A 17106-nucleotide genomic window follows, 5' to 3' on the forward strand; every position below is an offset into this window, starting at 1 on the left:
GTTCGTATACCACAATATATTATCGGATTTTCACTATGTTTTTTTATTCAATTTTATAGGGGTTAACAAGATCGAGCCAATTTCAAAAGGTAAACAATCTTCCTTTTCCATCTCTAACCAGTCTGGTTGTTGATCCATATCTTCCAACCAGAAGTTCATATTTTTAATATTAACTGCCAAAAAATAAATAAAATAGAAAATTTGGTTAGACTAATCCTCCATTCATCTTGGATTTACATAAATGTTTTTTACTTATTCTATGGTTCTTGAAATCCCAAATAAAACTTGTAACAATAGAATCAAGTTTTTTTTTTAAGTTTGGGGGAGATATATCGGAATTGATTGAAATAAATACAATAATTGTGGAAGGAAAATCATCTTTATGGCATTAATTCGACCAATACTGAATATGCTTATGCAGTTTATTAAATAAAGGAGGAAAATGTAATTTAAATAAAGAAGTATATTTCTTAGTCACATAAATTTCAAGATATTTAATTTTTTCATAGACTATTTTAAAATGAGATTGTTGCAATGTATGTGGGTTTAGTTCCGATATTGGCATAATTTCACTTTTATTCCAATTAATTCTATATCCCGAGAATGAGCCAAATTGCGTTATCAGATTTAGTAAATTTGGAATACTAGTTTCTGGGTTTGTAATGTATAGTAATACATCATCTGTGTATAAAGAAATTTTATTAACTGTATCTTTAGTATTATACCCATACATTTCTGGGTGGGCTCTAACACTTTCTGCAAGTGGTTCGATAGCTAGGGCAAATAATAATGGAGATAATGGGCATCCTTGTCTACAACCTCTAGACAGATTGAATTTGGGTGATAACATTTGATTTGTCAATATTCTAGCTGTTGGGTTTGTATATAGGAGTTTAACCCACATACCAAACTTCTCAGCCAGTTGAACATTTTCCATCACTGAAAATAGATAGGGCCAATCCACCTGATCAAATGCTTTTTCAGCATCTAACGAGATGACTGCTAAATCTACATTAGCTATTCTATTTGAATATATAATATTAAATAATGGTCTCAGATTATAAAATGAATAACATTCTGGGATAAAACCTGTTTGATCAGGATGTATTAATTTGTGAATCACTAAACTTAATCTATGGGCTAAATTTTTAGTTAATATCTTCTGATCAGTGTTTAAAAGAGCTATTGCTCTATATGAAATGATATAAAATTCATTGCTCTATATGAACCAGGATCCTCAAGACCCTTATCCGTTTTTGGTATAAGTGTCATTGTTGATTCGTTTAGAGTTTCTGGCAGTTTCTGTTGAGTGATAGCATAATTATATAATGTCTGTAGACGTGGAGAGATCAGATCATTATTTTTTTAATAAAATTCAGAGTTTAAACCATCAGGGCCTGCGGCCTTTCTGTTTTTCAAAGATCTAATGGACTTCAATATCTTTTACTGATATTTCAGCACCTAATAATTCTCTCTCTTTCAGATCTAAGACTGTAGGATTACATTTCTGTAAGAATGTTTACATTCTCTCAGGACAATCTGTCATTTTGGCTGAATAAAGTGTTTAATAATATTGTAAAAATCTGTCATTGATACCCTTGGGCAATGTTAGTGTTTCTCCCATATCTGATCTAATTTTATGAATTGTTTTTTCCTCATCCAATGTACGAAGTTGACGGGCTAATAGATTTTTGTAGTTTATCACCAAATTCAATTTGTAGTTGTTTAGTGTGTTGATAAAGTTTTTTGATTTGATCTGAGTATATTTGATTTAACTTACATTTAAGTGCAGCGTTTTTATTATGTTTTATCATAGACGGCCGCATTCTCTATATCTAATTGCCTTCTTTCCTTGTCTAATACATGTTGTTTAGCTCGATTCTTTTTATTATGGAAGGCTTGAGAGGAGATTAATGCTCCTCGTACAAATGCTTTGAATGTTTCCCAAAGAAGGGAGACAGATGTTTCAGGGCGGTCATTCGTCTCGAAAAACATATTAATCTGTGTTATAAGATATCCGTAGCATGCTTTATCATTTAAAATTTGAGGGTTAAGTCTCCATTGTGTCTGCTTCTCGGTCATTCAATTTAGTTTAAACCATGAATGTTTAAGGTGCATGATCTGAGATTATAATATTATGATATTTCGAATTATAAGTATATGGGATAAGTGTGGCTATCACTAACTACACTGGTTGTAGATGTAGTTTTCTTCCTTTCTTTGCACTCTTCTAACCAAATAGTCGATTCTTGAATAGGTTTTATGTACCGGTGAGTAAAATGAATATTCTCGTCCAGATGAATTTTCTATTCTCCAGATATCTTTGATGTTGGTGGTATTAATATATGAATTTAATAATTCACTTGCCTTGGATTTTATTTTCCTTTGTCTTGATGATCTATCTAGGTAAGAATCTAATGTACAATTTAAGTCTCCACCAATTATCAAATTATATTGTGTAAGTTCCGGAATAGTGTTAAGTGTTTCCTTGAAGAACAATGGGCTGTCACAATTTGGTCTATGATTAGTACTAAATAATAAAGGTTGTAAATCAATAGCAAGACAACTTGCTCAGCTATCGGTGTCAACTATCATTAGTCCTTGAGTATAACAATTTAAAGTTCCATTTGTTCTCTGCAAGGTGATGACACAGTGGAGATAATGTTCAATCATCCGTCTCAATATCCTGGGCGAATTCCAATGCTTTCTTGTAATCGGTGAAGAAATGTTCCTTCTGCTTGTAGGTGACTCTCAGTTTTGCAGGGTACATCAGTCCATATCTCAAATTTGGTATCTTCTTAAGGATTCCACTTGTCTCATTAAAAAGCGCTCTTCTCTTGACAACCTCTACAGGATAGTCTCTGAAAATACTGATTCTGTCGCCTTCAAAGGAAAGATTTCTGTTGCCAGCAATTTTTGTCAAGATGTCTTCCAAAACGTGGTAATAATGCACCTTCCGTGTCAGTTGTCTTGGGAGGGGCGCTAGCACTCGTACGAGGTCTCAATGCTCTGTGTGCCCGACATAGTAGAGGCGTTTTATCTAAATTTAAAACGTTTTGTAAAATATCTGCAGCAAAGTCACAAAGGTTTTTATTTCCTTCTTTGCCCTCTTTAACACCAACAATTCTTAGATTCCGGCATTTCTGACGTCCCTCCAAGTCAATACATTTTTCAGTCACTTTATTCAATAAATCTGTTAAACGCTTGGTCTCGGAGAGAATTAATTTTGTAGTTTCAGCACTTGTGTCAGCTATTGACTCTAATTCAGTTATAACTGCAGTGTGCTGATTTACTGTATCGATAATGGGATCCAACCTAGAGTTAAAGTTAGATTCCATCAAATTAAGTTTAACGTTTACCTCTTCCATTTGTTGATTTAATTTTTCAGACATTTCTTCCTTCCAGGTAAACAATTCTTCTCGAACTGAACCGAGGCTGAAATTTCTTCTTTGAAGTTTTTCAGTTCTTCCTTTTTACTTGAGATTTATCTTGAAATAAAAGTACGAAGGTCCTCCATTTCTGTTTTTTTAGTCTTTGTCTTCAGGACCAGTTTTGAAACTTCCTTTTGGGACGATGCTGAAATTGCATATTCAGCCACTTCTGTCCTTCAGGATTAAAGACTGCTGGAGTACTGTATCGCCACTCTCTGTGTTAGAATTTCAATTCTTGCCCTTTAACGAGGAAAACAAGCATCTGAGATGCATGGTAAACTACAATTGGTCTGAAGGAGGGTCTCGACCCGAAACGTCACCCATTCCTTCTCTCCAGAGATGCAGCCTGTCCCGCTGAGTTACTCCAGCATTTTGTGTCTATCTTCAATGCCTGCACATTTTGCTGGATCAGTTAGCAGAAGTAGAATCAGCAAATAATGACAAACAATATTCTCAAATTATTATTATTTATGGAATATTATACACAGCATTGACATAAAATATCACAGTTCATCTAGATGCTTTCCTCCAATTTGCATTGCAGCCCTTCTTGAATAGAGGCACAATTCGCATTGGGCCTCACTCTGACAATGGAGGAGGCCCTGGACTAGAAACGACAGTGTGGGAATGGGAGGGGAGTTTAAAATGTTTAGCAACCCGGAGACCACGTAGGCCTAGTTGGACTGAGCGAAGGAGTTCAGTGAAACGACCGCCGAGCCTGCGCTTGTTCTCGCCGATATATCAGTGTCCACACCTGGAACAGCAGATCAGTTTAGATTTGTTTAGAGATACAGCATAGAAACAGGCCCTTCAGCCCAACCGGGTCCACACCGACCAACGATCCCGCACATTAACACCATCCGGCACACACTAGGAACAAATTACATAATACCAAACTAATTAACCTGCAAACCTGTACGTCTTTGGAGTGAGGGAGGAAATCGAAGATCTCGGAATAAACCTACATGGTCACGGGGATAATATACAAACTCTGTACAGACAGCACCCGTATTTACCGTGGAGAAAGATAGGAGGTCAGTGGAACTTGGGCCATTATTGGAAGTGTCGTGAGATCAGTCAGTTGTTACAGTCAAAGAGGTGCTGAAGGTAAATCGTGTATGAAAGTAGACAAATCTCCAAGGCCTGATCAGATATAAATACAGTCGAGGTACCAGAAAGAACTGGAGGGTGGCAAATATTGTGCCTCTATTCTAGAAGGGCTGCAGGGAAAATTGCTGGGAACTTTAGGACAATGAGCTGAACATCTGTGGTTTGGAAAGTTATCAAGAGTATTCTGGGGGATAGGATAAACAGGCATTTAGATGGACCTGGTCTGATTAGGATAGTCAGCATGGTTTTGTACGTGGGAGGTCGTGTCCCACGAATCTAATCGCATTTTTGAAAATATGACCAAGGTCGATGAGGGCAGAGTTGTAGATGTTGTATATATGGACTTCAGCAAAGCATTCAACAAGGTTCTGCATGGTAGGCTGCTCTGGAAGTTTAGATCCATGGGATCCAAGGAGAGATAGCTGAATGGATAGCAAATTGGCTCCATGGAAGGAAGCAGAGGGTGATGGTGGAAGGTTGCTTCTCGGACTGGAGGCCTGTGACTAGTGGTGTGTCTCAGGGTTCGGTGCTGGGCCCGTTACTGTTCGTCATCTACATCAATGATTTGGATGAGAACATACAGAGCAAGATTACCAAGTTTGCTGATGATACAAAAGTGGGTGGTTTTCCTTATTGTGAATCCAATCCAATCCAATCCAACTTTATTTGTTAAGCACTTTAAGACAACCAATGTTGACCAAAGTGCTGTACAGAAGAAAAAACAAGACATCATAAACAGACAACATAACAGAACATAACATAACAGCTCACATAAGGCGCATAAATCACATATGAAATACAACAATAAATCAAAAGACATAAAACATGAGTAAAAATAATAGCCATGCAATAAGCAATCAAAATAAGAAACCAATCAAGCAAATAAAGTCGACATCTTACTGGGTATCAAAGGCCACGGAGAAGAGATGGGTTTTAAGAAGAGATTTAAAAACAGACAGAGAAGAGGCCTGTTTAATGTGGAGAGGCAGATCGTTCCATAATTTGGGTGCCGACACAGCAAAGGCACGGTCCCCTCTGAGCTTCCGCTTAGTTTTAGGCCCACTCAGGAGCAGCTGATTATCTGACCTGAGAGAGCGGGCGGGTGTATAAGGGTGTAGAAGCTCAGATAGGTAGGGCGGGGCAAGACCATTTATGGATTTAAAAGCAAATAAAATAATTTTAAAATGGATCCTAAACTGAATAGGCAACCCGTGGAGTGAGGCTAAAATGTGCGAAATGTGCTCATGTTTACGTGTGCCAGTTAAAAGACGTACAGCTGCATTCTGTACCATCTGGAGACGGGCGATGGAGGACCCACTAACCCCCACATACAGTGCATTGCAGTAATCCAGCCGAGTGGTAACAAAGGCGTGGATTACCGTCTCAAAGTGCTGCCTTGACAGAATTGGCTTTATTTTGGCCAGCTGCCTCAAATGGAAAAAGCTTGATTTAACAACAGCCTTGATCTGACTGTCAAATTTAAGCTCAGGGTCCAATTTAACCCCTAGGTTTGTGATGCTTGGTTTGATATACTGGGCCAGGGAGCCCAGATCTACAGGGGGGGCCCCAGTGGTGCCACCAAAAACCATTACTTCCATCTTTTTATCATTACATTTTAAAAGGTTCAGAGCCATCCAGGCCTTTATGTCGTTGAGACACTCAAGTAACAGTCCGACAGAGTGTTCATCCTTCTTTTTAAGAGGCACATAAATCTGACTGTCGTCTGCATAAAAATGGAATGAAATTTCATGTTTCCTAAGTATGGAACCAAGTGGGAGCAAATAGAGAGAAAAGAGGAGAGGGCCAAGAACTGATCCCTGTGGGACCCCACACGAGAGAGGAGCAGAGGAGGATACAGAGTCCCCAAGGCTGACACAGAAAGTTCGATCAGCCAGGTACGACCTGAACCACTCCAGTGCTATGCCCCTGATACCCACCCACTGCTTCAAACGTGAGATCAATATTTCATGGTCCACTGTGTCAAAAGCAGCAGTCAAATCTAAAAGCACAAGGGTAACACAGTCACCACGGTCAGTAGCTAAAAAAATATCATTAAAAACTCTTAAAAGGGCTGATTCGGTGCTGTGCAGGGATTTAAAACCGGATTGGAAAACTTCTAAAATATTATGTTCTTCCAGAAAGGCCATTAATTGACTGTGCACGATCTTCTCCAGGATTTTTGATAGAAAAGGCAGTTTGGAGATAGGCCTGAAATTACCAAGAACTGCAGTGAAGATGGTTGTGAAAATTTGCAGCAGGATCTGGATTGATTGGCCAGGTGGGCGGAGGAATGGTTGATGGAATTTAGTACAGGGAAATGTGAGGTGTTACATTTTGGAAAATCGCTGGTAGATAGGGTGGTCAAAAATGCCTTTGGCACATTGGCCTTTGTCAGTTAGAGTATTGAGTATGGAAGTTGGGGGGGTCATGTTGCAGTTGTATAAGATATTGGTGAGGTTGCTTTTAAGGGTGCCCGGACATGGCGCCGACAGACAAGAAGCGGAAGCAAAGAAGTCGAAGCCAAAGAACAGAATGGAAACAAGGCCAAAACGACAATAAACTGAAAGAGTCTGAAGACGAGACTCTTACTAACCGAAAGGATGGGACGCCTAAATGCAAACTAACAGAAAGGGCGGGACGCCTAAATCCCAAGGATCCGAAAAGCTGCATTGTCTAATAGCAAACATACCGAATGGCCGCTCTTTCGAAACGCCACCTACCCGAAAGGCGGCGTCACCTACAGGCCAACGAACTGACTGCTGCTCAACAGAAACGTCCAATAACGAACATGACGTTGACGGGGGTGGGACTTGTCAGCGATTGGTCCAGGCCCCCGCGTCCATCACATCACTGTGAAGGCATGAATATTGTCCCAAACCTCCGCTCCACCCGACCCGCAGCCCGCGGTGGGAGGCCGTGGGAGAGTGGGGGCGGTCCCGAGGGATGCACACCTACGGACGCTTTCAACTTGGTGCTTGGGTTCAGATTGCACAGTCACCTATAGCTTGGACCCCCATGCTCCCGTCTCCCCCTTCCTCATCTCCCCTCTTCTCTCTCTCCCCCCTCTCTCTCCCCCTCTCTCTCCCTTCTCCCCTCTTCTCTCCCCACGTGTCTTCTCCCGTCTCTCTCTCCCTTCTCTCTCCCCCCTTCCCTCTCACCACTCTTCTCATCTCTCTTCCCCTCCTCTCTCCCCCCTCTCTCCCCTCTCTCCCTCTCTCCCCATCTCTCTCTCCCCTTCCCTCTGTCCCATTCTCTCTCTCCCCCTTCTCTATCTCTCCCCTTCTCCCACTCTCCCCTTCTCTCTCTCCTTCTCTCTCTCTCCCTTCTCTCTCTCCCCTTCTCTGTCTCCCCCTTCTCTCTCCCTCTTCTCTCCCCCCCCTCTCTCCCTTCTTTCTCTCCTCTTCTCTCCCCCTTCTCTCTCTCCTCCATCTCCACCCGCAGGAGCGTCCAACAGGCACGGAGGGAGGGGGAAATCACCCTGAGTGTGGGTTGGGGTCCGTTGGTGGTGCATCATGGTCAGTGACTGTGGGATGTTCCCGCGGGTGGAGACGGAGGAGAGTGAGAAGGGGGAGAGAGGTTGACTATAGGTTGCCTTGGTCATTTTTGAGACTGGAGGAATTTGCATGAATAGCCAGGGGTAACATTAAAGCAAGAGTTTTTAAATAGTGTTCAATAAATGAAAGCTAATTTCCGTCAGTAAGAATGTTGAATAAATTTTATCCAAACGTCTCTCCCAGATGCGATAAATGTTTGTTTCAAAACGCTAATATAACACATTCATTTGTGGGATGTACAAAGTTGAATACATTTTGGAGTGATATATTTGATATATTTACAAAGCTCTTCAAGTCAAGAATAGAACCCAAAATGGAATGGATTATATTTGGAATAATAGGAGAAGATTCCAATTTAAATAAAGACCAAAATGTTTTTTTTAATTATGAGTTAATAATTGGAAAGAAATTGATACTTACATTTTGGAAAAATACAACCATACCAAATGTTAAAATGTGGATTAGGAATATGATGGACATAGCACGCCTTGAAGAAATGAGACTCCGACTAATAGATAAATATGACCAATTCTTAAGGAGTTGGTCTCCTTTCATCGACTTTTTGGAATCATGTGATGCAGCGGTACCATAAGGATTGCTGATTTCAGTTCATGACGTGGATAGATCTACATCTCCGAATATAGATTTGAAAAATTCTCTTTTAAGGGGCCTTCTCTTCTATTTCTACTTTCCACTTTTTCTTTTTTATTTTATTTTTTTATTTTTTATTTTTTATATACACACTTCACGTTTTTCTACTCTCTACCATCAATTTTCCACTTTTTCCCCTTTCTATTGTTTTCTTTTTCTTGTCTCGCTTACTTCCTTCTCATAACATAAAACTAGAGGTTGTACATAGAATGGATTACGGTATGACATAGTTGGCACCTAAAATTAGGTGCCACTGTATTGTTTTATACTGTATTAACTTCTAATAAAATATACAAATAAAAAAATAAATAAATAAAAATAAATAAATGTTGGTATAAAGCACAATAGGATTCTGGAATGGGTTTTGTTTACTGTATACTCTGCACTGTGGGTGGCCTGACTGCATTAATGTAGAATCTTTTCTTTGTTTGAATAGCACACAAACAAAAGCTTTTCACTGTATAAAGTGATAGAGTCAAGGAGTGATACGGCATTGAAACAGGCCCTTCATCCCAACTTGCCCACACCGCCCAACATGTCCCAGCTACACTAGTCCTACCTGCCCGTGTTTTGGTCCATATCCCTCCAAACCTGTCCTATCTATGTACCCGTCTAACTGTTTCTTAAATGTTGGGATAGTCCCTGGCTCAACTACCTCCTATGGCAGCTTGTTCCATACACCCACCACCCTTTGTGTGAAAAGGTTACCCCTCAGTTCCTATTAAATCTCACCTAAACCTTCAGACTGGTCCCGACCCAAAACGTCACCCATCCCTTCTCTGCAGAGATGCTGCCTGGCCTGCTGAGTTACTCCAGCTTTTTGTGTCTATTCCAGGACAGAAAGGTCAGTGTGGGAAGGGGAGTCAAAGTGTTTATGAAATCTCTTTAGTTCCTTGTGATGAGAGCCAGCATTGTGAGGATCTACATGGAGAGCTACCATTTAGAGGTTTTGGTCAGAGAGTTTGTGTGTGAGCTGATGGATGTTGAGAGGTAATACAGTATGTATGGGGGAAATATATAGTTGATGCCATGATCCATAACAGCATTATAGAGGGATCATGTGTAGAAGGATCATGAAGTCCATGTCCACAGCTCTCTGAAAGGTGTAACTCAAGTCGACAGAGTGCTAAAGAAGCCACACGGTGTAGGAACAAATGGGAAGGCCATGCAGAGTTGGTGTTCAAAGTAACCAGCGATTTATTAGAAATTGTGAGCACTAGGAGTCCAGTCAAAGCTGATCTCTTGAGCACAGCAGTACAGCTTTTACATTCTCAGCTGGCAAGATTACCCAGAAACTTGATCAACAGTAAAACTAGGCCTTAATTACAGAATGGAGCCTTCAGAGAAACAGAAAAACTTAAATAGGTAACAAACTAGGTCTTGGTTACAGAATGATAATAAGATAACATTAGGTAATAATCTGCCTTCTTGTTCTTGCCACCAATGTGGATAACCTCACATTTATCCACATAATTATAAATAACTGGGGTCCCAGTGCTGAGCTTTACGGCACCCCACTAGTCACTGCCTGCCATTCTGAAAAGGACCCGTTAATTCCTACTCTTTGCTTCCTGTCTGCCAACCTTGTCAATATCCTACCCCCAATAACATGTGCTCTAATTTTGCCCAGTAATCTCTTGTGTGGGACCTTGTCAATGGCTTTTTGAAAGTCCAGATTCACCACATCCACTGGCTCTCCCTCATCCATTCTACTTGTTACATCCCCGAAACATTCCAGAAGATTAGTCAAGCATAATTTCCCCTTCATAAATCCATGCTGACTTTGACCGATCCTGTCACTGCTATCCCAAGGCACTGCTATAACATCTTTAATATTCGACTCCAGCAGCTTCCCCACTACCGATGTCAGGCTGACTGGTCTATAATTCCCTGTTTTCTCTCTCCCTCCTTTCTGAAAAAGTGGAGTTACATTACCTATCCAGTCCACAGAAACTGATCTAGTCTATAGTACATTGACAAATGTTCACCAATGCATCCACGATTTCTAGGGCCACCTCCTTGAGTTCTCTGGGATGCAGACCATCAGGCCCTGGGGATTTATCTGCCTTCCATACCAATGGTTTACCCAACACCATTTCCTGACTAATGTGGATTCTCTTCAGTTCCTCCCTCCCACTAGGTCAAGTTTTTTACACACAGTTTGGTAGGTGTGTGGAAAGAGCTGTTATAGGAGGTAGTTGAAGCTTCAATGGTTAATTCCACCCCTGAATAAACTTGTAAGACATTGAAAGGTTGTGATAATCATATTTTATTATAATTTATTAAGTACAGATCACAAGATATTGCCAACAGATTGTTAAAAGTCTTACCCAGCTAAAGAAATAGATACAACATATGTGAACTGATTGTCATCTTGATTTATGTATCTAAAAATGACCTGGAGATTACATGTTTAAGAAAGAACTGCAGATGCTGGAAAAATTGAAGGTAGACAAAAATGCTGGAGAAACTCAGTGGGTGAGGCAGCATCTATGGAGCGAAGGAAATAGGTGACGTTTTGGGTCGAGACCCTTCTTCAGACTGAAGAAGTCTGAAGAAGGGTCTTGACCCAAAACGTCACCTATTTCTTTGCTCAATAGATGTTGCCTGACCCGCTGAGTTTCTCCAGCATTTTTGTCTACCTTTTAGATTACATTATCACAATTTTTTAATAAGGAATCGAGTTGAAGCTATTGTTTAGTGTGCCAAGACATGATTGCTTTAACTCTCGTACCAAATTATATCCCATGAAAAATCAAGAAAAACTATTTGAAAAGTTGTTTGAAACAGCTATAGGATTGTTTACATCCGGAAAAGCACAGTATCTGATGAGACCACATCCAGGTTGGTACATTTCCTAATATTTTATTGTATATCAGTCTCCAGTAGCATTCAGGCAGCTACAACTCGTTGGATTGCAGGGAAAAGACAGAGATTGCAGAGGAGAGGAAGAGAACTCTCACGTTAAACATGAGAATCCCAGCAGTTGCATGCAGGAGTAAATCAGGCCCGGCAGTAATTGTAGCACACTCTGTAGAAGGCTTTTGTGCAATTCAAGTTCTGGAGCTGCTTTGTCAGATCTCCTACTGTCAGAAGTCAGTGGCGTATCTGTGAAATGGCAGAAAAAGCAACAACTTAATGTAATGCAATCTGAATCTGTTCCACGCCTCTCACTCATTGCATCCTTAAGGCCCTGTTCCACTTAGGCTATTTTTAGGCGACTGTTGGCGACTGTCATAGTCATAACAGGTCGCCGAAAAACCGGCGACTGGACCCCCCTTCGACATATAATTTGAAATAGAATCATTACCTTAAAAACCAAAGAAAACTGAAGTCAGCACCGGCGACAAACCTACATCACCTGGCGACAACTACGACAGCACCTACGTCAGGAGAAGTCAAACTACGCTCATTGGCGGCAAACCAACTGTCGCCGACTGTCTCCGAAGAATGTTCAACATGTTGAAAATCCAGAACTGAACATACAGGTTTGATTTGCCTCTGGCTTGATTGTGCTATCTCTCTATTTCTGAAGTTTTTTCTGTTATTATTCGTCCTCACTGGACAATTTTTTGTTACAAGAAGATGAAACGGCCTGTAGTCTTTTATGATACTCTGTCTAGGGGACGGAACTCAATGTACAATTCCAACTACGGAGGTCAATTCGATTTTAGCCACCATTGGTGGCCTCTTGTTTTTAAGGTATCGCTTTTTTGATACCTTAAAGTCACTTTTTTTTTAAATTCACGTTCATGTTAATTTTTTTCATCACTAACACAATATGTGCTTTATTCTTTTTTTCATTGACGTTCAATAGAGGGAGGAGATGTAAAACAACTTCAGAAGTCTGGGATGATCACCCCACACCCAAAATCCTGAGGTATTTAGCTGCACCATATGAATCAAAACCACCAAAACTGATTTACAATGCAAGACAATAGACGAATAAAGAACGGAGGAATCACATTTTGTTGCTGGAATATTAGGGGTGCGAATGATCCAATTAAGAGGGGAAAGATTCTGGCCCAGTTAAAATCATTAAATTCGGACATAGCTTTTCTGCAAGAAACACACACGAAACAACAAACACAGATGAGACTGAAGGCAAATTGGATAGGTCAAACTTACTACTCGTCATTTACTTCTAAAGCAAGAGGTACGGCTATTATTATTATTCGGAAAGGTATACCATTTAAATTAAAGAATATTATATCTGATAAAGAAGGAATGTATACTATATTTGCGGGAGAAATTTACTCCACACCACTGACTATGATAAATATTTATTGCTCCAAATTTTGATAACCCCCAATTTTTAAAGAAAATTCTGGATATAATATCAGAGCATAATTACCAAAATGTAATATTAGGGGGGGATTTTAATTGTGTTATAGATCCATATTTAGACAAATCAATAAAATCAAGGAAGGGTAATTCCAAATCTAAGACTAGTGAATTTTTAAACACATATATAAAAAATACTAATATAACAGATGTATGGAGAATAGTTAATCCAACCGGAAGGGAATATTCGTTCTATTCAGCGGTACATAAAACTTACTCGCGAATTGATTATTTTTTAATGGATACAAAATTAATTCCATATACGATTAATCCTAAATATCACAATAGTATTATTTCTGATCACTCCCCGTTGACTTTTACATTAAAAGTTGTGGGAATGCCGGGTATAAAACCTTTTTGGAGATTCAATGTACAAATATTAAATAACTCACAAGGTCATGAGTATTTAAAACAACAATTTTTTTTTTGAGACAAATGAGACACCAGGTATTTCACCATCTTTATTATGGGAAACCTTTAAGGCATTCATCCGAGGAGTTATAATTTCATACCAAAGTTTTGAAAATAAAAAGAATACGACAGAACAACGGACGTTAGAACAGGAAATTAAACTATTAGAATTAGATAATGCAAAAGATCCAACTATAGATAAACATAATAAGATTACATTATTGAAATTTAAACTTAATCGAATTTTATCGGCAAGAGTAATAAGATTATTCGAAATTACAAAACAGGTACATTTCGAATTTGGTGACAAGCCACATAAAGTTTTAGCGCGGCAACTGAAAAAACAAGAAAAGGAAAATACTATCATTAAAATTAAATCAGAGAAAGGTGAACTACTAACACTACCCAAGGATATTAATAAAAGGTTTGCTCAATTTTATCAAAATGTATACACATCTAAAACCAAAATAGAAGACAGTAAAATTATAAATTTTCTAGATAACTGTAATTTGCCAAAACTGGATATTTTAGAAGAAGAGGAACTAGGAGCTCAGATTACAAGTGAAGAAATAAGAGAAACAATAAAAGAATTGAAAAATGGGAAGACGCCAGGACCAGACAGTTTTAGTAATGAATTTTATAAAAGATTTCAGGAGATAACGGTCCCACGCTTACTTAAATTATATACTCATGCTTTTACCGAAAATAAACTACAAGAAACACTAGCAGAATCTACAATTATGCTTTTACCAAAATAAGATAAAGATCTAGAAGAACCAGGCTCATATAGAGCCATATCACTATTAAATACAGTTCAGAACATTTTAGCAAAGATTTTAGCAAGAAGATTGAGTAAATATATTAATAAATTGATAAATCCGGACCAAACGGGGTTTATACCTAAAAGACAATCATCTAATAATCTGAGACGCCATTTTAATATAATGTATTCACATAAAACGGAAAAGGAAGATTTATCAGTTGTCTCTCTGGATGCAGAGATCAGGTAGAGTGGCAGTACTTATACAAAGTACTCCAAAAATGTAATATGGGAGAGAATTTTATCAGATGGGTAAAATTATTATATGATAAACCGACGACAAGGATATTAACTAATAATATGTTATCTCCAAAATTCCAATTATCAAGGGGCAATAGGCAGGGATGTGTATTATCACCCCTGCTATTTGCCCTTATGATAGAGCCTCTGGCTGAAATGATAAGAATGCATCCGAATATTCAGGGATATAATACTAAAGACTCAAATAATAAATTTTCATTATATGCAGATGATAAACTATTCTATATTACAAATTCACAAACGAGTATCCCGTCATTAAATTTAATAGAGGAATTCGGGCCTTTTTCAGGATATAGGATAAATTGGAATAAAAGTGAAATTATGTCATTAAAGCCTCAGAAAGCGACTCATCTATTAAAATTTCCCTTTAAAATTGCAACAGAAAATTTTAAGTATTTGGGTATTCAAATTACCAGAAGATATAAATCATTATTTAATGCTAATTTCATGCCACTATTAAATAAATTGAATGCCTTGATTAAATTCTGGAAAACGCTCCCGCTGTCATTAATAGACAGAATAAACGCTATAAAAATGATTTTTTTTTACCACAAATAATATACTTATTTCAATCCATACCAATATATATATACCAAAACATTTTTTTTTTAAAATTAGATTCTAATATTACCAACTTTATTTGGGACTATAAAGCACATAGAATTCAAAGAAACCATCTGTGTAAACCCAAAGAGGTTGGGGGACTGTCATTTCCTAATTTTTTGTATTACTATTGGGCAGTGCATATTAAGAATATAACTTACTGGTTGGACAGCTCTCCTCAACGGACGGAATGGATAAGAATGGAGAAAGAGGATTGTTCTCCGTGTGATATAGGAGCGATCCTCTTCTCCCTGATAAAATTGAACAACACAATATATAAGAAGAATCCAATTATCCATAATACAATACGAATTTGGAAACAAATAAAATTAACTTTAAAATTAAGAAACCTATCAGTGCTAACACCAATAGTGAATAATCCGGTATTTAAACCATCTCTTATTGATAAAACATACAAACAATGGGAAAGACTTGGAATTAAAAAGGTAGGCGACATGTATGAAATGGGAAATCTGTTATCATTTCAACAATTAAATTTAAAATTTAAACTGAATAAAAAACCAATATTTTAAATATCTACAGATATGTAATTTTATGAAGAAATATATACAAAGATTTCAAATTATAATTTTAGATCCACTGGAAGAAGCAATGAATATTAAGGCTGACTCACAAAAAATAATATCATATCTTTATAACAGTATTTTAAATAGATAATTACCATCAACAGAGGCACTTAGAGAAGACTGAGAACAAGAATTAATGATAAAAATCTCGACAGAAACATGGGAAAAGTATTTGAAATATATACATAAATGTTCGATTAATGCTAGACACAATTTAATTCAATTCAAAATACTACATAGATTATATTATTCAAAAACTAGGCTGAATAAATTTTACCCAAATATTTCTCCCATCTGTGATAAATGTCTCTCTCAAAATGCCGATATTACATATTCTTTTGTTTCTTGTACAAAACTTCACAAATTTTGGTGTGATATTTTTGATATATTCACAAATTTATTTAAGATAAAAATTGAACCTTATACTGAAATGATTATATTTGGAGTAAGGGGAGACGGGAACAAATTAAACATATCCCAAAATTCATTTTTTAATTATGGGTCAATGATAGCAAAAAAACTCATACTCAAATTTTGGAAAAATACAACTATACCAACGCTCAAAATGTGGATTAGAAATATGTTGGACACAGCACACATTGAAGAAATGAGACTCCTCCTAATAGATAAACAAGATCAATTCTTAACGAGTTGGTCTCCATGCATTGAGTTCTTGGATTCATGTGGTGCAACAGTATCGTAAAAATCAATTGTTTCAGGTCTGGGTGAAAGATGATAAACAATATAAAAACTCATCTCCTATCGTCGATTTGCTAATCTCTCTCTTGCTCTCTCTTCTTTCTTATTTCTCTTCTTCACTATCTCTTTTTTTTTTATACACACTACACATTTTCTACTCTCTACCATCTCTTTCTTTCTTATTTCTCTCTTTAAAAAAATAAAAAATGAAGTTTTACAGAGAATGTATTATGTTAATATATATTTGGCACCTGAAAAAAGGTACCATTATATAGTACTTACTTCTAATAAATAATAAATAAAAAAATAAAGAAATAAAGAAAATCCAGTGGCGACCAGAAAGACGCTACAACTCTTTGGGCAATTGAGGAGACTACTCACGACCATACAGGCGACACCCCGGCGACCATGTGGCGACAGCTTGTGCCTCGAATTCTCATCAGTTGTTATAAAGGATACCCAAACGTTGTTTAAATTCCCCAATGATGTTCACATGGAGGTGAGATTCCTCAACATGTTCAGTCACCAGAATGTGAGGATGAAATGGTGCATTAAACCATTAAATGCACACAGCAAGTTACAAGTCAGGGAAAACATAGAAACATAGAAAATCGGTGCAGGAATAGGCCATTCAG

At 37.9% G+C, this 17106-nt stretch overlaps 1 protein-coding gene across 1 annotated transcript in view; it reads right to left on the minus strand.

Annotated features, from left to right (window-relative positions):
* Window positions 1–11330: 11330 nt before the first annotated feature.
* Window positions 11331–17106, minus strand: part of LOC116974997 (integumentary mucin C.1-like) — a 119679-nt gene continuing 113903 nt past the window's right edge. Inside the window, exon 7 of the mRNA XM_033023647.1 lies at window positions 11331–11854. Within this exon, the coding sequence (XP_032879538.1) occupies window positions 11843–11854 (12 nt within the window). The 3' untranslated portion in view covers window positions 11331–11842. The remainder of the gene's footprint in view (window positions 11855–17106) is intronic.

The sequence above is a fragment of the Amblyraja radiata genome, chromosome 7, assembly GCF_010909765.2.
Source record: "Amblyraja radiata isolate CabotCenter1 chromosome 7, sAmbRad1.1.pri, whole genome shotgun sequence".
NCBI classification, from domain to species: domain Eukaryota; kingdom Metazoa; phylum Chordata; class Chondrichthyes; order Rajiformes; family Rajidae; genus Amblyraja; species Amblyraja radiata.